Below are 21,995 nucleotides of genomic sequence, written 5' to 3'. Positions count from 1 at the left end.
CAACTGAGAGACTCATATGCAACTATTACAGAAGGAAATGCTCGCTGATGCTTCAGAAACATCTTTTATACATGCGAAAGCTAAAATATAGGGGGAAAAAATAGGGAACCAAAAGTTACATTTGTGGGTAACACCCTAAAATACTGTAGCTGCATGCAAAGCAACTTTAGTCTTTCTAGAGTGATTAAAGATTAAAAAACACACTATATTTCATATTGCTTCCGATTCTATTTTGAGCAAACGCTCACAGAGTTAAAAGCAACAAATATAACTTCTTGGTTTGTAAAGCCTGTAATTTGGGCTGGTCCTTGTGCTGAGCAGATTCAAGGGTTGTAGTCTCATACGTCTCCCCTATTTAGTTTGTTCTTGTTTTCCCCCAAAAAAACTTCCATCTGAGAAGAACTGAATGGTTACTGGACAAAATCAATTTGAGGCAACAAATGTGAAAGCCAAATAACACTCTTTAAAACAAATACACAAGGTTAGCAGTCAAATTTTTTTAATCAAACGCAGAAATCATTTTGATCAAATATAAAACGATTTCAGAAAATCAAATTCACAATTGTGTTGGAAGTTTAAAGACAGTCCAGTGCTTTTTTTCACACATGAATTTAAGCGCTGTCACATAACTCTCATAACCATAACAATCACTACTGTTAGAACACTGACAGATATGCTGAACGAAGCAAAAAATTCCTATAAAAAATATGTGCTGATTTGGCAACAGTTAAATCAGTCCATGAAACAGTAAAAACAAAGAGGATATTGTCCAAAGTTGCAAAACACTTAAATAACAGGATATAAATAACTGTCAGTTCTTTAGTAGTATCTTCTTTATTTATTTTTGTAGGGGGTTTTGCCTTTTAAAAACAGGACTGGATGGGAAACAGGGGTTGTGATCAGGAAATGACACACAAGCCAGATTTAAACTCAGGTCAGCCAGCATAAGAGTCATTGCACGACATGCATCTACATTTCCAGCACTAGTAGTCTCATCTTAAAGAAATAGTTCACCACAAATGAAAGTTTGCTAAATATGTACTCATCGTTAGGCTGATCAACATTTAGATCACAATCACCAGAATAGATTTGAAGAAAATTAGCATTACATCACTCACCAATGGATCCACTGCAGTGAATGGGTGCCGTCAGACTGAGTGTCCAAACAGCTGATGAAAAAAATCACAATAATCCACAAGTAATGTAAATACATTATCCACAACCTTTAAACAAGTTCTTTTGTGATAAAACCACCTTGATGGATTTGTTGGAACTTTAAACTGTTGCTGACGGCTAAAATACGAGTTCTGAATCAGGAGAGAAATATGCATAGAAGTAAAGAAGCATTAAAACACCTTAATGATGGGTTTGTTTCTTACAAACACACAGTTTTTTTTCTTCACAAGATGTTAAATAAGGGACTGGAGTGGTTTTGATTAATTGTGGATTTCTGTGATGTTTTTATCAGCTGTTTGGACTCTCATTCTGATGGCACCCATTCACTGCAGAGGATCCATTGTTGAGCAAATAATGTAATGCTAAATTTCTCCAAATCGGTTCTGATGAAGAAACATCATCAAAACTCATTTACATCTTGGATGGCCTGAAAGGAAGCACATTTTCAGCAAATGTTCATTTTTGGGGTGAGCGATTACTTTAAAAATTATTAAAAGTGGTTTACACAACTCATATATTATACTCCAAGTTATCTGAAGTAATTCAGAAAAAGACTTAAATATACAGGATTTAATAGAGTAAATGATGACAGAATTTACATTTAAGGCTTGCTCAGATCCACTAGTTCCACCTATTCAAATCATACATGTGTATCTGCTTAACTACATTTGACATTTGCAGCCTACATCGTACTGTTAGATAACCAACATCTTTATAGTCTCAAACCAAGAGAGCCACTTAAAACCAGTCCACTGCTTCAAATTGTTTTAACAGTGACTCAAGTGAAGCCTTCTTCTGAATGAATCCACTCATCGGTTAGTCATCAATTTTCATTAAATTTTCCGTTGCACAATATCCTACATCTGGCTCAAACGTTGTGTGTGTAACGTGTGACAACAAACAAAAGTGCTTATTTAAACTCCGAGGAACTCTGAGTTTCCTGTGTTTACATGTATAAATTTCGATTTCAAGCTCAACCCCATGACTTCATGAAAGTGAAGGACCTTTTCACAACAGCATTTAGAGCGCACTGACCTGCCAAACATTTCATAAGCAAGAAAACGAGTCAAAGTGGCTATGGCATGTGCTCAGGTCAGTAAATGCAGCAGCAATGGCGTCAGAAGGTAAATCCATAATGCTTTCAGTGCGTGTCCGTCTCCTCGCTGCCGAAGAGGGTCCTCAAAGTCACATCTCTCGCCCTGATACCCGCTAAAACACTGGCACTGGAAGTCTTCGCTCATCCGCCGCTGCTCTTCCACACTCACATCTCCCTTCACGTGCAGCTCCTTTCCCTGGCCTACTATGGTGTGCGTCTGTGGATCAAGATGGAGATACGTGTCTGTGTCAGAATTTTTGCGCAGACAGCGGCCGTGGGAACTGCACAGGAAACGACTGCACTGCTCGGCTGCAGTAGTGACATTGAGGAGGTATCGGCCCAGTGGACCCAGCAAGTACTGGTTTAAACTGGAACAACTGGCCTAAATGATGAAACAGACAAAAATAAGGAAATTATGTCAAGTTTAAGAAGAAATTGAAAATGGACAAAAGGCTGTTGCTATGTAATTGCTAGGTTTGTTTTAGGTGGTTGCCAGGGCATTACTAAGGTACTGTAGGCATTTTAAAGTGCTACTATGCAGTTGCTAGGGTGTTGTGGGTAGTTTCCAGGGCATTGTTGTAGACACTTTAGGGTATTACTATGCAGTTGCTAGGGTGTTGTGCGTAGTTTCCAGGGCATTGTTGTAGACACTTTAGGGTATTACTATGCAGTTGCTAGGGTGTTGTGGGTGGTTGCTGGGGTGTTTTGGGTGGTCGCCATGGCATTGCTAAAGTATTGCAGTCATTTTAGTGTGTTACTATGCAGTTGCTAGGCTGTTGTAAGCACTTTAATATGTTGCTATGCAGTTCTAGGGTGTTGTAAGCACTGTAATATTTTGCTATGCAGTTGCTAGGGTGTTGTAAGCACTTTAATATGTTGCTATGCAGTTGTTATCGTGTTGGGGGCGTATTGCAGGCATTTCAGTATGTTACTATGCAGTTGCTAGGGTGTTTAAAGGCACTTTAGTGTGTTGCTATGTAGTTGCTAGGGTTTTGTGGGTGGTTGCTGGGTGTTTTGGGTGGTCGCCAGGACATTTTATTGTTACTATGCAGTTGCTAAGGTATTGTAGGCATTTTACTGTGTTGCAATGTAGTTGCTAGGGTGTTTTATGTGGATGCCAGGGTATTGCTAAGGTATTGCAGGCATTTTAGTGTGTTACTATGTAGTCCCTAAGGTATTATAGGCATTTTAGTGTTACTATGTAGTTGCTAAGGTATTGTAGGCACTTTAGTCTGTTCCTATGCAGTTGCTAGGGTGTTGTGGGTGGTTGCTGGGTGTTTTGGGTGGTCACCAAGGCATTGCTAAAGTATTGCAAGCATTTTAGTGTGTTACTAAGCAGTTGTTAAGGTATTGTAGGCACTTTAGTCTGTTGCTATGCAGTTGCTAGGGTGTTGTGGGTGGTCGCCAAGGCATTGCTATGGTATCGCAAGCATTTTAGTGTGTTACTATGCAGTTGCTAAGGTATTGTAGGGACTTTAGTCTGTTGTTATGCAGTTGCTAGGGTGTTGTGGGTGGTTGCCATGGCACTGCTAAGGTATTGCAGGCATTTTAGTGTTACTGTGCAGTTGCTAATGTCTTGAAGGCACTTTAGTCTGTTGCTATGCAGTTGCTAGGGTGTTGTGGGTGGTTGTTGTAGTGTTTTGGGTGGTCGCCAAGGCATTGCTAAGATATTGAAGGAATTTTAAAATGTTACTATGCAGTTCCTAAGGTATTGTAGACATTTTAGCATGTTACAAAGTTGCTGGGGTGTTGTGGGTGGTTTCCAGGGTATTGCTAAGGTGTTGTAGCATTTTAGTGTGTTGCTATGTAGTTGCTAGGGTGTTTAAGGTGGTTTCCAGGGCATCGCTAAAGTATTGCAGGCATTCTAGTGTGTTGCTATGTAGTTGCTAGGGTGTTTTGGGTGGTTGCCAGGGCATCGCTAAGGTATTGCAGGTACTTTAGTGTGTTGCTATGTAGTTGCTAGGGTGTTTAAGGTGGTTTCCAGGGCATCGCTAAGGTATTGAAGGCATTTTAAAATGTTACTATGCAGTTCCTATGGTATTGTAGACATTTTAGCGTGTTACAAAGTTGCTGGGGTGTTGTGGGTGGTTTCCAGGGCATTGCTAAGGTGTTGTAGCCATTTTAGTGTGTTGCTATGTAGTTGCTAGGGTGTTTTGGGTGGTCGCCAGGGCATCACTAAGATATTGCAGGCAGTTTAGTGTGTTGCTATGCGTTGGCTAGGGTGTTGTGTGTGGTCGCCAAGGCATTGCTAAGGTATTGCAGGCATTTTAAAATGTTATTATGCAGTTGCTAAGGTATTGAAGACATTTGAGTTTGTTACGATGAAGTTTCTAGGGTGTTGTGGGTGGTTGCTATGGCATTGTTAAGGTGTTGTCAGCATTTCAAAGTGTTACTATGCTGCTGCTGTTTTTAAAATGCCTGACATAAAATAATAGTCAGAAAGATCTTAGTATTAATACTAATTTATTAGTATTAGTATTATTATTAGCAGTAATAGAAATTACTGTTTAAAATCCAATATAATGTGGTGCATGAGTGCTTACATTGCTGCTGGCATAAGCAGCTTCACCCCAGAGAACGATACCAGCGGCACCCAGAGCCACACTTTCTCCAATGGTGGACACCAAATCCATCTGCATAAACACAATTGAAGAAATCTGTGATTTGTTTTTGAGTTTGTTAACAAATAAGAGTTCATTTAACTCAAGCTATATGTTAAGGTCACAAATATTGAATGGGAAATATTTTGTAACAGAAACTCAAACAGTGTAAATAAAAAAGTAGGAAATCAGCTGGTGTGGTGTGGTGGGTGGTGGCACTAAAAATGTGACCAGCACCCTTCCTGTTCTCCTGCACACACACACACACAAACAGAGATAAAGAGCAGAGATGATGCTTATGTAAGGAAAAGTTTTGTGATACACCACACAAAGACCATATACACAACACACTCGCTTTAATCTTCACTAAAATTGCAGGGTTAGTCAGGATGGCTGAATAAACACAACGATGTTATGAAAGCACTGCAAAATCACTTTTCTGGATGAATCATAGAGTTATAACTGGGATAGAAAAAAGTAAGTACACAGTTCACCTTTAAGTCCTATAATCTTAAAATCTTGAATATGAATATATCTTGTTTTAAAGATGTTTAGATTTTTTTATCTTTAGGAGGACAAAAACAAAACAAAAAGTTATGCATGTGAACTTTACTAACGTACACAATAGAAGAACTATTTGCAGATTCTCAGAAAACGTCTCTCTGGCCTCTGAACAAACAAACTGGAAAGTCACTGACAGTTGAATGGAATATTTTGTCCTTTAAGGTCAACCTTCATTTCCGCACATTCTGTTACATGTCAAAGTTTAGCTCCAGGTCACATGGAGGGATTTACATACATTTAATTACCTATTTGCTAAGTCATGCCTTACAAATGTTACAAGCCACTGCTACCTTAGCAACCCTTGACATCCACAACACTATCAGACAAACTTATGCTGTAAATCTATAGAGAATCTGTCTTTAGATATACTAGTCGGTTTTAGTCTTTAAATACTCTCAAATTGTCCAAAAAACAATGGTTTTAGAACATCAATAAATCCCCCTACATATAAAGGAGAAGTTCACTTACAGAATAAAAATTTCCTGATAATTTACTCCCATTATGTCATCCAAGATATTCATTCTTTCTTTTTTCAGTCACAAAGAAATTACGTTTTTTGAGGAAAACATTCCAGGATTTATTTCCATATAGTGGACTTCAATAGTGCTCAGTGGATTGAAGGTTAAAAATACAGTTTCAATGCCAGGTTTCCCAGCCATGGGATAAGGGTCTTATCTAGTGAAACATCTGTCATTTTCTTTAAAAAAAATATATATTTATACACTTTTTAACCACAAATGCTCATATTGTCTAGCTCTGCAATGCGCATGCGTACTCTGTGCACTCTGGTTCAAAACAGTTAATCTATGTTGAAAAACTTCAATCTTATTTTCTCCTCCAACTTCAAAATTGCCCTACATCGCTGTTTTGCCTTTTTTTTGTAAAGGGTGTTTGGCCCTCCTTTCACATTCATTTTGAAAACACTGGGTTGGTACTTCTGCAGCAATGTAGGATGATTTTGAAGTTAAAGGAGAAACTCAGAGCTAGACAAGATGAGGATTTGTGTTTGAAAAGTGTATAAATTGTACATTTTTCTAGAAAATAACCAATTGGTTCACTAGATAAGACCCTTATTCCTTGGCTGGGATCATGTAGAGTCCTTTAAAGCTGCACTAAAACTGCATTTTTAACCTTCAATCCAATGGAAGTCCCCTATATGGAGAACAATCCTGTAATGTATTTATCAAAAAACTGAATTTCTTTGCGACTGAAGAAAGAAAGACCTGAACATCTTGGATGACATGGGGGTGATTAAATTATAAGGGAATTTTTATTTTTACTTTAAAGAGTACAACAAATACTACAAATAAAATAAACTCTTAAATGCTTCTCCATCACAAAAGTGTCTCAAACACTCTTGCTCAGATTTGACAAAATATAATCTTAACTTTAATCTGCAAAGTCAGAAATCGGAAATTAACTTTACTAATTTAACGTTCTTTCATTTTCAAATTGATTCAGATTATCAGAATAATGTTAAAAATAATATCCAATCAATTTGATCATTTTTGGTGGTTCTGCAATTTTGCTGAAAATCACACTGTTCACTAACACCAGTAATGGGATTAAATTAAGATCTTATTTAATAAAAAGCTATTTCTTTGAAGAAAATTGAAGCTCACTGATGCTTCAGAAGGAAACACGATGCATTAAAAGCCAGGGGTGAAAACTTTGGAACAGAATGAAGATTTGAACATTTTTCTTATTTTGCCTAAATATAATTTTTCCCATTTAGCATTGCCCTTCAGAAGCTACAGGAGATACTTACATGAAATCAAAATAAGTTCAATTTACCCTGATTTTCAAATTCAAAATGTTTTCACCCCCCAGCTCTCAAAGCATCGTGTTTCCTTCTGAAGCATCAGTAAGCATTTGAACCTTCTGTAATGCTTGCATATGAGTCCCTCTGGAAAACCAAATAATTTGTGGGACCTGAAGGATTTTTCTGAAGAACAGCAAGCAGTTTAACCGTTCAGGAAAAACAAGGGACTCATGAACAGCTATTACTAAACAAAAAACACAGTATTAAAAATCAAGCGTATGTAAACTTTTAAATGGGGTAATTTTTATAAATGTAACTATTATTTTCTCTTGTGGACTATATGTAAACATGTGAAATATCATATTCAGGTCAGTAGTAAATAAAAAATAACCTCTGTCAGCAGTTCCAGCTCTTTGGCGTACGTAGGGCGGCTGTAGACAAAAACAGGACGTGCCATTCCCTCTCCAACTGATGCCAATCTCATTCCCTCCTTCACCCGGTTTCTGACGAACTGCCGACCGGAGGATGTCGAACGCAACTTCGAGCTCATGTAAATGGATGGAAACAGGGCCGTGCTTTCATTCCACAGCCACTTCAGCTGGTCGTTCCTGGCCACCTCCGCATCCGGGCAGCGTCCCGTGTAGTTCTCCAGACTGTTACGATAGTCGTGGTTATAGCAGTCAGGAAAGAGGTAAAAGCCCCAAAGCTGATTGGGACGCAAGCTTTTGGCCAGCCGTAAAGTCTCTAGCATGAATATACGACTGGACATCTCAAACTCCTGCTGGGCGACTTTGCTTATCTGGATTGAAGTCCAGCCTGGGTTTTTCTGGCCCACTAAGAGCCGCGAATGGCTCTTGTAAATGTCTTTGGTGTCCCAATTACGTATCCAAATCGGGCGCCATTCCTCCCAATCGATCACAGCCAGGCCTTGCACCGTCGGATTGGGAATGTACTTTTCAATCCCCTCCGGAATCTTCTCTAGGTGCTGCGTGAGGCTGGCGATCTGCGGTAGGCCGCCGTTTACCGCCATACCGTCTTCAAAGTGAGGATACAAGCCTAGACGGTCTTTGTAGAACATGGTGAGGTTCTGTTTGGTGAAGCCTTCATTTGGAGAGGCCACGATCTGAAACTGATTGAGCTGGAGTTGGACCTTGTGCCGTGGCCTGCAGTCTTCTGTCGGGGCGTTCCAGACCAAAACCACAGGCTTCTCAGAGTAAAGTGGCCATCTGGTGGGCTTCAGATCTTTAGCGAGAGCAAGATGATCCAGAGCCAGTAGAACCAACAGCCAGAGATGGATCCAGTAAGCCATGACTTCAGTCATTCACAATACGGGCCTTCACTTCTACTGGAATAAAAAAAGCACATTGTGTGTTACAATCCATTGAAATCAGAACTTAAATATCTGATATCTTTCTGGTATCAGTGTTAATTTAAAAAGGAAACAAGAAGGCACAAATGCTACCGTTAAAATTCATTTTTGGTATATTTATGGTAAGAAATTTACAAAATATCTTTATGGAACATGATCTTTACTAATTTAATAGTTTTTGCACAAAAAAAAGGGATAACTTTGACCCATACAATGTATTTTTTGCTATTACTACAAATATGTGCTACTTAAGACTGGTTTAGTGGTCCAGGGTCACATATTTCAAGATCAATCAGTGCAAGTTTCTTTTAGTTAAAATAGCTCAGACTTACATTTTAGTCTGGGACTAGGCTTAAGCCTTGTCTGTGAAACCGGGGGGAAATTTCTTCAGCTTTAAATCAGCAATATTAGGTGAGGAAATAACTGACCTTTGACATTAAAAATAATCATTTGCAGAAAAATAAATCAATGATATTATTACTTGGAGGTGAGTTCTTATTTAAAAAAATTGGTTGCTATTATAAAATTATATAATAAAAATCCAAAGGTTATCATGGTACCAATGTAATGCAATGAAATGTTTTGTGAGTGTAAAAGTGTTTAAAACAATTAAAAACCAACGTCATCCTGTTCACATTATCCATAGAGCAAAAAACAAATATGAAATCAATACAACATTTTCATTAAATATCTAACCCTTGACATTAAAAATAACACTTATTCCCAGATAAAAAAAAAAATCCAAGATATTATGAGTTTTTATTTGAAATAAAGTGTGTTAATATTATAAAATGATATAATTATATGATACATATTCCAGTGTTACAGTTATTCTCTACTTACTGAATAAAATATTATATTAAATATTATAAAACAATATGTAATAAAATATTATTAAAATTTTAAATATTTTATGGTTTATACATATATATTATACATAATTATAAATATTTTAAAACATTTAAAACTCACATCATCCTGTTAACTTTATGCATAAAGCAGCAATCATGAAATCAATACTTTCATGATTGCAAAACTTTTTTATGAAATATCTCACTTTTGACATTAAAAATAACTCTCATTCCCAAATAAATAAATCCAAGATATTATGACTTGGAGGTGAGTTTTAATTTGAAATAAAGGTTAATATTCTAAAATAATATAATTATATAATAAATATCAAAGTGTTACAGTTATTCCCTACTTATTGAATGAAATATTATATTCAATATTATACAATTTAAATATATAGAAAATAATTATAATATATAGTATTTATATAAAATTAAAGTAAATATTTATTTGTAATAATATATAAAATAAAATAATTATATCCCAGTTTTAATATTTTATTATGCACATAAATATTTGCAGAAAGATCTAAAAATCTGTTTAAGGAAATTTTAATTATGTAACATTGTTTTTAACCAACACTTTTACACAATCATACAATTCATAGAAAGACACATGATGATATTCCATCTGAAGGCAGAATAATCTGATCAGATATTAATCTTACTGACCCATAGGACAGAAAAAGCACAATTAAGACATATTTAATGTCTCATATGTTTCTTCTGTGGCATTGGGATTAAATGAAGAGCAAACAGAAAGCTGAGAAAGTCTCTAGATGTTTCTCAGGTAAAAGTCTCACACAGTACTCAGATTTGTCAAGACACAGTCTTGAGATCAAAAATCAGAGATCTCAAAAACTAAAATATTTCTCATTAAAGATCACATTTTATGAGCTATGCTCTATAAACTTAACACAATGCTGTTTTTTCTAATGAATATCAAGGCAAAGATCAAGGCAAGTGATAAAATGTAGTACAATGGTACTTTGAAATATACCATAGTTCTGAAATTCATGTATTTACATGCTATTTCGAAGAATACCGTGGTAATATAACTAAATATAACAGTGAATCTTTTTGTGAGCACAAAAAGTGTTGTAAAACTATTAAATCCAACATCAGTCTGTTCACATCGTTCACAGAGCAACAAAACAGCTTTTTTTCATACAAACAACTCACCTTTGACATTAAAAATAACAGTCATTCCCAGATAAATAACTCCATCCTGTGGTTGCGATGTGAATCATTGCTGTTACCACGTCGCCTGTTGCCTTCTCCGTTCATAAAGGCTTGAGATCAGGCGGACTGATGTCGTGTGAGGTCTGATATGTCAATCTTCTGACATTCTTCATCTGAGACGCTTATCTTTGCGGCAGACCAACAACTTCAAAGCTCCGCTTTCATAAGTTTCATTGATTCTGTGCGGGGGGCGTGGCTTTATTACCAGCTCACTGGGGGCGTGGTTTTCTTTATGCAAATGAGTGTAATGTGTACTTTGAGTCAAAAATTATCAAAAAAGAACGCTAAAATAATGAAACAGTAACATTGAAAAACGTTTTTATTTAATTAATTTGATAGAGTGAAGTAATAAAATAATAATAAAAAAAGGCACAATCAGAGTCCAAAAGTCACTGTTAACGCCACAAAATTAAATAAATCTAGTTTAAGCGTATATAATGATTAACTTTTTTGCCCAAAAATAAATAATTTTCCATCTAGGCTAGATTTTTATTTTTTTTTAATTTTTTTTTGAAGGAGTAATAAAAAAAAAGGTTGAAATAGATATAGATAAATTGGATAGATGATAGATAGATAGAATTACGCTTAAAGCAAATAAAAAGTAAAAAAGCATAAAACAAAATTCACAAAATACCGCTACATAAGTCGTCAAGCTTATAATATAATACAATATAATATAAATAATTTAATAAAATAGATTAAAAAAATACACAAAATAAATAAGTTGTCAAGCTTATGTTATAATATAATATTCAAATAATTTAAAAATGAATTATTAATTAGAGTTAAAGTCCAAAAGAACTGTTAACACCAAAAAAATGAAATTAGCTAAATAAACAAATACATACATACATACATAAATTAATAAGTAAATTAATAAATATATATATATATATATATATATATATATAACATTTTTTTAAATAAAGGCCAAATTCCCCAAAAATAAATTATTTCCCATCTAGGCTAGATTTGTTTAATTTATTAAAATTTTAATTATTTTTTTATTTAAATGTCTCGTCCACCATGTATTTGTAAAAATAATTTTAATATTTAGCCATATTAAGTCTTAGGTTTGGTCTATAAAACTGTGAGCAAAAATAGTATGAATTAACTCAAACTCATCCGACGCTAGAGGATGCACATGATGGATATGAAATCAGAGTAGCATCAGGCGGCTTTCAAGTGGTTCCTTTCTGACAATGACCCGCAGAGATCCTGTTCCGCCGTTCCTGCATATTCTGCTGACTCATGTGTGGCCTCTGTCAGTGCATGTGTGTGCTCATGAAAGAGAGAGGGCCACTTCCTTCCTCGGGCCTTTTCCTTTTCTCCCCGTTCTTGGGGTTTTACATCACCGTTTCTTCCAACTAGGCAGCGCCAGGAAGTTTTAACAATATGAGAGGAACTGGACGCACACACACCCGTCACACCCGCCTCCCAAAAATGGCAAACACACATCCTTGAGCACTAGGAGAGATCCCCTGTATTATCACTCCATCTCTGTTAAAAATGTCAAATACATATAAACCCCACCTACTTTAATTTAATTGTCAATCTCAGTCATTTCAAGCACAGAGCTGATGATGACAGAATTGTAATTTTTAGCCTATCTGTTCTTTTAACAGTATTTTCACACACACCGACGCCCCTAAGGGCCGCTGTAACCTTCATATGTCTCATCACGCATTCTCTCATAAACCCTCCAAGCGTTTATTCTCTCTTATCGGTGTCAGTGATTGTGCGCAGACATGGCATCCTGTCGGAGCTTCCTGTATTTCATTCACAGGGGTGGGACAAACATTCCCAATGAAGTCATTTACACCGAGACAGTCATCTGTTTCTAATGAAACGTACCTTTGAGGGACGGGCCGGCTCTGATAATGCATCCATCGCATGACGCTGGAGATCAAGTCACTGTACGGGATCGAAAGCCTCCCGACGGTGGACTTCAAAGTAGCGAGGAAACATTTAAAACAGCTTAACCTCTGACATTTCACTATATACCACACCCAGATCTCCGGTGCCAGGCGACCTACAGTACCGACGGCCAAAATAAACTAAATATGGGAGAAGAATGCATTTTCAATTCATAGCTCAGAAAAAAAGTGTGCAAAAGAAATTGGAAAAATATTTTTAAAAGCTCCTTAGGTATTACACTTACACCAATAGTAAAAATTTCAATAAGTTTCAATAATATCAGGGCCAAAAACTGTTAGCAGATGAAAATTCTATAATAATAAATAAATGACAACTAAAAAAATTTAAATAATTATTATTATTACTATTATGAATGTCTATAGTTTACATAATAAATAATAATAATTTATTTTAAATAAATTAAAAACAAAATGCTTATCACTTGTGAATGAGTAGCAACTAAATATACAAAAAACATTGTTACTTTAAAATAAAACAATACAATTTTGTTTAGTTGAAGTAAAGTCAAAAATTCACATACACCTTGCAGAATCTGCAAAATGTTAATTATTTTACTAAAATAAGAGAGATTATACAAAATGCATGTTATTTTTTATTTAGTATGTTTACACAAGAGAAAATAATAGTTGAATTTATAAAAATGATAGTTGTTCATGATTCCCTTGTTTGTCCTGAACAGTTAAACTGTTAAATCCTTCAGGTTCCACAAATTCTTTAGTTTTTTAGCATTTTTGTGTGTTTAAACCCTTTCCAACAATGACTGTATGATTTTGAGATCCATCTTTTTACACTGAGGACAAATGAGGGACTCATATGCAACTAATACAGAAAGATGCTTCAGAAAGAAACACAATGCATTAAGAGCCAGGGGGTGAAGACTTTTGAAAACTTGAAGATCATGATCAATGTAACTTTTTTTGTCTTCTGGGAAACATGTAAGTATCTTCTGTAGCTTCTGGAGGGCGGTACTAAATAAAAATTATATATATATATTTATTCAGGCAAAATAAGAAAAATGTAGCCAACACATCTTCATTTTGTTCAAAAGTTTTCACCCCCTGCTCTTAAGACATAGTTTTTCCTTCTGGAGCATCAGTGAGCGTTTGAACCTTCTGTAATTGTTGCATATGAGTCCCTCAGTTGTCCTCAGTGTGAAAAGATGGATCTAAAAATCATACAGTCATTGTTGGAAAGGGTTCAAATACACAAAAATGATGAAAAACCAAAGAATTTGTGGGACCTGAAGGACTTTTCTGAAGATCAGCAGGCAGTTTAACTGTTCAGGACAAACAAGGGACTCATGAACAACTATCACTAAACAACAACAACAAAAAAACACAGCTGTGGATAATTCAGGTAGCAACACAGTATTAAGAATCAAGTGTACGTAAACTTTTGAATGGGGTAATTTTCATAACATATTATTGTCTTTTGTGGACTATATGTAAACATCTTTTTGTGAAATATCTTATTCAGGTCAGTACTAAATAAAAAATAACATGTATTTGGTATGATCCCTCATATTTTGGTGAAATAATTAACATTTTGCAGATTCTACAAGGTGTGTGTAAACTTTTGACTATAACTGTATGTAGAAACAAAAAGTGACAAGAACACAATGTAATTAAACATATTCCCCCGGTTTCACAAACAAGGCTTAAGCCTAGTCCTAGACTAAAATGTAAGTCCGAGCTGTTTCAACTAAAAGAAACTTGCACTGACTGATCTAAAATATATATCAGTGCCTTTGTTTTGTCTCAAGATGCACACCAGTAATATTTTTTTCTAAGCACGTTTATAAAAATTACTTAAATGTCCTAATTGAACTATGGGTTAATCCTGGCTTAATCTAAGCCCTGTCTGTGAAACCGGGCCATAATCAAAAACTATAACAGTACATTAGTGATACTAAAATACCACTGGTCACAACATTACGTACTGTTTGAAAAATAGATATTTATTTTGAAATTGTGCTGAAGATTTAATTTAACAGTGAATATCCACAATTAAATATCCAATATCAGCTGATACAGATGTATTAAAATATTCTAATATTGACTAATAACTGATATGCTGCAGACAAAAGTCTTTTCTCACTAAATATTTTGTTTCTCTTTAACATTTTGGATGTAAAATGGACTGTGACTGTAATTTCATGTTATTCTAAACATTTACATTGACTTACATAAATAATTACTACTGTGTAATCTGCTAAACCATTTTATTCAAGTATCAACTCATAATTTACTGTACAATAAATGAGAAAAAAAGTGCAGATGTGGGTTGCAACCCAACAAACAGAGTAAGACTTTGATACAACAGAATATTATAATAAACAATACAACGATGAACGCACACTGCAACAGACAGACTTCAACAAACACCAGTGATTTATGTACAATCCCTGCATTGCTTTAGGCTCCGTACTTACAAGCTCTCACCGCACATGCTTTCCTAACTGTACATCACAGAAGACAAGACACCATATGTCTGCTGTCTATACATCAAAAATACAAATCAGAAAATGTGATTCATGTTTTTGGTCAAAGCCATGTGAAGGGCAGAACGCCCTCGCTGTCGTAACACAGAGCCACGGCATCTTTTCAGAAGAACACCGACGCTGGAAGGAGGGTCTGGAGTGACACTTCCCACAGTTTGTGTGATTATATTTCACAGAGGATGACAGGGAAGTCAAAGTGGATTCGCGGATGATCCAACTTAATGATTCCCTGTAGACATGAAAAAAAAAAATGAAAATGACTTTTTTTTTCTTTTTTTTTTGTAAAAAAACTGAGCTGTAAAACTACATTACGTGATTTAGGGTAAATAACAATTTCAGATAAGACACAAAGAACAAACAAACAAATAAATAAAATTAAATGTAAAAGAAGTGTTTAGATAGGAGACCAGGGACAAAAATTTGAAATAAATTAACCAAAAACAAATAAAAAAGTTTAGATGAGACACCAGGAATAAAGAAATAAATACTCTTTTACAAATAAATTATAAGAAATAAATGAGACACCAAGAAAAACTAACAACAAACAAACAAACAAACACACACATTCATTGATTAAATTAAATGTAACAGAAGTGCTTAAATTAAAAACTTAGAACAAATAAACAAACACACAAACAAAAAAATAAAAAACAGGTAAATTAAATATTTAACCACAAACAAATGAACAAATAAATAACTGTTTAGATAATTCATTAAATAATTAGTTGATGTCTTTTGATGCCAAATGTATTTTTTTTAGCAGATACACATTTAAAAATGTGGTTTCTTTCTATTCTGGACAAACTGAACAAAAAATCTACTGTAAATATCATGTATCACTGAATATCAAAATCAAGTAACAAATTATGGGTTTTCCAGGCTGTGATGAAAATTAAAAAAGGACAAGCCCTTAAATAAATCAAATCTTAATTTTAGCAGTTAATCATCATAATTAATTATAATTAATAGTTATTCTGTATAAATTACACTTAATTTCTTGAGCTGATCCTGTCGATTTGCACTAAATATTACCATGTAACTGTACCTGAGGTATAAGGTTTTTCTGAATTCTCTTCAGTTTTGCTTTCTTTCTGCCGTTCTTGGTCACCACAGTCTCCTCATAAAATTCATGAGCCAGATCTCCATCTTCATCGAAATACAAGGAACTGCAAAAACAAACAACAGCTGGATGAATAACACATAAACACACAGTCTCATTTCATCAAAAAAAAAAAAAAGAAAATTATGAAATTAAAAAGTGTGCACAAAATGTGAATTATTTATTTTGTATTTTATTAAAGATTTATTTCTAAATTAAATATTTATTTTAAGTAAATATGTATGTATATGTACACTACCAGTCAAAAGTTTTTGAACAGTATTATTTTTATTTTTTTAAAGAAGTCTCTTCTGCTCACCAAGCCTGCATTTATTTGATCCAAAGTACAGCAAAACAGTAAAAGTTTTGAAATATTTTTACTATTTAAAATAACTTTTCTATTTGAATATATATTTAAAATGTTATGTATGTAATTTCAAAGCTGAATTTTTAGTATCATTACTTCAGTCACATGACCCTTCAGAAATCATTCTAATATTCTGATTTGCTGCTCAAAAAACATTGATAATTATTATTATGTTGAAAACAGCAGAGTAGAATTTTTTCAGGTTTCTCTGACGAGTAGAAAATCGAAAGAGTAGAAACAGCATTTATCTGAAATAGAATCTTTTGTAACATTATACATTTCTTTGCCATCTTGCTAATTAAAAGTATTAACTTCTATAATACTTTTTCTTTTTTTGAATGGTGTAGTGTATAATGTTACAAAAGCTTTTTATTTCAGATAAATGCTGATCTTTGTATCTTTCTATTCCTGAAAAAAAAATGTACTCAACTGTTTTAAATATTGATAACAATAATAATCAAAAATGTTTCTTGAACAGCAAAAAAGGATCATGAGGTGTAATGACGCTGAAATTTTAGCTTTGATCAATGGAATAAATTACATTTTAAAATATATTTAAATAGAAAACATTTTAAATAGTAAAAATATTTCAACATTTTACTGTTTTTGCTGTACTTTGGATCAAATAAATGCAGGCTTGGTAAGCAGAAGAGACTACTTCAAAAAACATGAAATATCTAAAAAAACTTTTGACTGGTAGTGTATTTATGTTTCTGGCATTATTAAAATTGAGCACAATTTCCACAAACTACTGAGAATGACTAAAACGCACTGTGGTTTTTGTAAATTTAGAATATAATTAAATAAACAAATAAAAAAATTAAGAATTACGCAAAGAATGTATCGTATCTCTATAAACAAAATATAGTTTCTAATTTCTGTTTCTTGGTTTTTGTTCAAATATGACATGGACGTGTTCCTGATTTGAGAGTGACTTTACATGCCTCAAACCACTAAGTACAAACTATACTAAACTAAACAGCTTGCAGATCTTGACCTAGATGATCACAGGGTTTTTACCCTTTTTTAACATTTACCTTTTCCTTGTAAAGACAAAAGGTGTTGCGTTCTTGGAGCCTCGTAGACGAGCTAAACACTGTTCGCTGACCTCACCGGGAGCTTCTCCTCCAGCTCCCGAGCCGCTAAAAGGCCAGACTCCTTTGGTTTTGGATCCGCTGCCTCCCATTTTTATTGACAGTGCATTATTCAAGAGGAGGCAGAGCGGCCAGCAGATCACATCAGTTCAGTTCTGGAAAACACAGAGCATGTTACAGACTTCTGCCATAAAGGCAACATATGGTAATGCATCTGGGCATGTGTGGCTTGTGGTGTGGCTTCAAAGCACTGCTGTGGGTGAACTAGCTCTCTGATCAAGAATCTGTGGTCAGGTCTTTTTTATAGTCTTTTTATAGTAGAAATACCTGGAGGCAAGATGCAAAATGAACATTAACCAAGCACTAGATGTGAGAAGAAGAAAAAAAACTGACTTTGGTGGATGGTAACTTCTATAGAAAATGCAACATATTACCTGACCTGTTCAGTTATCTTTTTTAGTGCAAAAATAAATAAATACTAAAAAGATACAGAAAGTTTAATTTTGTTCACACCTATCTGCTTAAAATGGCCCAATTAAAATAAATAAAATGTATATATATATATATATATATATATATATATATATATATATATATATATATATATATATATATATATACACTACCGTTCAAAAGTTTGGGGTCAGTAAGACTTGTAAGAAGTCTCTTATGCTCATCAAGGCTGCATTTATTTGATTAAAAATACAGAAAAAAAAACAGTAATATTGCAAAATGTTTTTTACAACATAAAATAATGTTATTTATTTTAACGTACTTTAAAATAGAATTTATTCCTGTGATGAAAAGCTGAATTTTTATCAGCTGTTGCTCCAGTCTTAAGTGTCACATGATCCTTCAGAAATCATTCTGATATGCTGATTTATTATTAGAATGATCAATGTTGGATAATATCAACAGTTGTGCTGCCAAATATTTTTTGGAACCTGTGATTTTTTTTTTCAGGATTCTTTCATGAATAACAAGTTTAAAAAGTACAGTGTTTATTCAAAATATAAATATTTTATAACAATGTAAATTATTTATTAATAACTTTTAATAAACTTTTAATTTTTAACTTAATACATCCTTGGTGAATAAAAGTATTAATTTCTTTAAAAAAAAAGAAAAGAAAAGAAAAAGAAACAATAAAAATGTACTGACCCCAAACTTTTGAACGGTAGTGTATATATATCATCTATTATGATACAACAACATTCTCAACAGACTCTAAACAAAACAGATCCGCTGGTTAAACCTGTAATCCCAGTTGGTTAAAGCAGTAATCCCAGTTAGTTAGCTAGCAGGTTAGCTGATTATACCTGAAGAGCGTCAATTTAACCAACCTTATTCTCACAACTAACCATTATTTTAGTCTTTAAAATCTATTATATTTTCAGTACGAATGGTCGTATTTTTCCTCAAAATGTTACTGACTTGCACTAACAAGGCTGAATGTTATAGTTGTTTGCAATGTAAACAAGACATAAGCCATTCACAGCCATTCAGCACGTAACAAAACACGACTATCACGCATTTCAGTTCATCGGTTCGATTCGGTTTCATACTAGAAAACATGTAAGATAAGGATAATGTAAAAAGCATACATACAGATCATGTAAATTTTCATTGTTGTGATTCTTCTAGACTGCTGTCTTCAAGCACAATGACGTAGATTATTGACGTCACATTTACGCGCCCAGTCACTGAGACAAACCGACAAACTAGAGCCCCTTGGTTCAGTCACGTACTATTTTTTTCTTTTTGTAAAATGTATATATTATATTATATTATATTATACTATATTATATTATATTATATTATATATTTAAAAAAGCTTGACAAGTATTTGGTTTAATTTAGTTTTTTTTAAGTAATTGCTTTTATCACTTTTATTGTTTTATTATATTATATTATTATATTATAAGCGTGACGATTTATTTATTTTGTGTATTTTGTTCTATCTATCTAGTTTATTTAATTAATTATTTATTTATTGTGAAGCTATTTGTATGTTATATTTTTCAATAAGCTTGACTTATTTTGTGCACTTTTTTTATTTATATTAAATCTATCTGTCTAGTTTATTATTATTTATTGTAAAGCTATTTGAATATTCTATTCTATTCTATTCTATTCTATTATTTACTTTAAACGTAGCTATATCCATAATCTATCTATCTTTCTATCTAGTTTTAATTAATTTTATTTAATTATTTATTTATATATTTTTTATTTCTTGTAAAGCCATTTGAATATTATATTATATTAGCTATCTATCTCTATCATAGTTCAACTGTTTATTTAGATATTATTTATTTATTGTAAAGTTATCAATAATCTATATTTTATTTTTTTAAAGAAGCTTGATGACATATTTTGTTCATTCATTTTTTTATTTATTAAAAAAGTAAAAGTTATTGATTATTATACTTTTTTTATTAGTATTATTTTATTAATCTATTAATATTATTTATCTATCTATCTATCTATCTATCTATCTATCTATCTATCTATCTATCTATCTATCTATCTATCTATCTATCTATCTATCTATCTATCTATCTATCTATCTATCTATCTATCTTATTTCATTATTTATTTATATATTATTTATTTATTGTGAAGCTATTAGTAGACTATTATTTTTAAAGAAGTTTGATGACATATTTTGTGACATATTTTTTATTTATTCAAAAAGTAAAAGTTACTGATTTTTATTCTTTTTTATTTTTATTTATTTTTTATTAAACTTTTTTTTATTATTTTTAATTTTATTTAAATATACTTGGTATAAGTATCTGTCTATCTATCTAGAGATATTTATTTATTTCATTATTTATTGTGAAGCTATTAGTATATTATATTTTTAAAGAAGCTTGACGACTTATTTTGTTCACTTTAGTTTTTAATTTATTTCAAAAGTAAATGATAGTAATATTTGTTTTTTATATTTATTCTTTTCATATCTATCTATCTCTCTCTCTCTCTCTATCTATCTATCTATCATCTGTCTGTCTGTCTATCTATCTATCTATCTATCTGTCTGTCTATCATCTGTCTGTCTGTCTGTCTATCTATCTATCTATCTATCTATCTATCTATCTATCTATCTATCTATCTATCTATCTATCTATATGTCTGTCTATCTATCTATCTATATGTCTGTCTGTCTATCATCTGTCTGTCTGTCTGTCTGTCTGTCTGTCTGTCTATCTATCTATCTATCTATCTATCTATCTATCTATCTATCTATCTATCTATCTATCTATCATCTGTCTGTCTGTCTGTCTGTCTGTCTATCTATCTATCTATCTATCTATCTATCTATCTATCTATCATCTGTCTGTCTGTCTGTCTGTCTGTCTGTCTGTCTGTCTATCTATCTATCTATCTATCTATCTATCTATCTATCTATCTATCATCTGTCTGTCTGTCTGTCTATCTATCTATCTATCTATCTATCTATCTATCTATCTATCTATCTATCTATCTATCTATCTATCTATCATCTATCTATCTATCTATCTATCTATCTATCTATCTATCTATCTATCATCTGTCTGTCTATCTATCTATCTATCTATCTATCTATCTATCTATCTATCTATCTATCTATCTATCTATCTATAATCTATATCTATATCTTATTTCATTATTTATTTATATATTGTCTATCTATCTAGGGATATGTAATTTATTTAATTATTTATTGTGAAGCTATTAGTATATTATATTTTTAAAGAAGTTTGATGACATATTTTGTGACATATTTTTTATTTATTCAAAAAGTAAAAGTTACTGATTTTTATTCTTTTTTATTTTTATTTATTTTTTATTAAACTTTTTTTTATTATTTTTAATTTTATTTAAATATACTTGGTATAAGTATCTGTCTATCTATCTAGAGATATTTATTTATTTCATTATTTATTGTGAAGCTATTAGTATATTATATTTTTAAAGAAGCTTGACGACTTATTTTGTTCACTTTAGTTTTTAATTTATTTCAAAAGTAAATGATAGTAATATTTGTTTTTTATATTTATTCTTTTCATATCTATCTATCTCTCTCTCTCTCTCTCTATCTATCTATCTATCATCTGTCTGTCTGTCTATCTATCTATCTATCTGTCTGTCTATCATCTGTCTGTCTGTCTATCTATCTATCTATCTATCTATCTATCTATCTATCTATCTATCTATCTATCTATCATCTGTCTGTCTATCTATCTATCTATATGTCTGTCTGTCTATCATCTGTCTGTCTGTCTGTCTGTCTGTCTGTCTGTCTATCTATCTATCTATCTATCTATCTATCTATCTATCTATCTATCTAT

At 32.8% G+C, this 21,995-nt stretch overlaps 2 protein-coding genes across 2 annotated transcripts; both read right to left on the bottom strand.

The window, feature by feature from the left end:
• Positions 1-482: 482 nt before the first annotated feature.
• Positions 483-10,797, bottom strand: hyal2a (hyaluronidase 2a). Its single transcript, XM_073852000.1, has 4 exons — positions 10,601-10,797; positions 7,590-8,540; positions 4,816-4,905; positions 483-2,654 (listed from the first exon to the last, which is right to left on the bottom strand). The coding sequence occupies exons 2-4, from the start codon at positions 8,517-8,519 to the stop codon at positions 2,265-2,267; spliced, it is 1,410 nt and encodes a 469-aa protein (XP_073708101.1). The 5' UTR covers positions 8,520-8,540; positions 10,601-10,797; the 3' UTR covers positions 483-2,264.
• A 4,005-nt stretch (positions 10,798-14,802) lies between these two features.
• tusc2a (tumor suppressor 2, mitochondrial calcium regulator a) lies at positions 14,803-19,281 on the bottom strand. The gene is made up of 4 exons (XM_073852013.1): positions 19,267-19,281; positions 17,602-17,813; positions 16,144-16,264; positions 14,803-15,327 (listed from the first exon to the last, which is right to left on the bottom strand). Exons 2-4 carry the CDS (start codon positions 17,748-17,750, stop codon positions 15,262-15,264), a joined length of 336 nt encoding a protein of 111 aa, XP_073708114.1. The 5' UTR covers positions 17,751-17,813; positions 19,267-19,281; the 3' UTR covers positions 14,803-15,261.
• Positions 19,282-21,995: the final 2,714 nt, after the last annotated feature.

Source organism: Garra rufa, chromosome 12 (assembly GCF_049309525.1).
Source record: "Garra rufa chromosome 12, GarRuf1.0, whole genome shotgun sequence".
In the NCBI taxonomy this organism is placed as follows: Eukaryota; Metazoa; Chordata; class Actinopteri; order Cypriniformes; family Cyprinidae; genus Garra; species Garra rufa.
The sequence above is the reverse complement of the archived record's forward strand: the minus strand, read 5'-3'. Positions and strand labels throughout refer to the sequence as shown.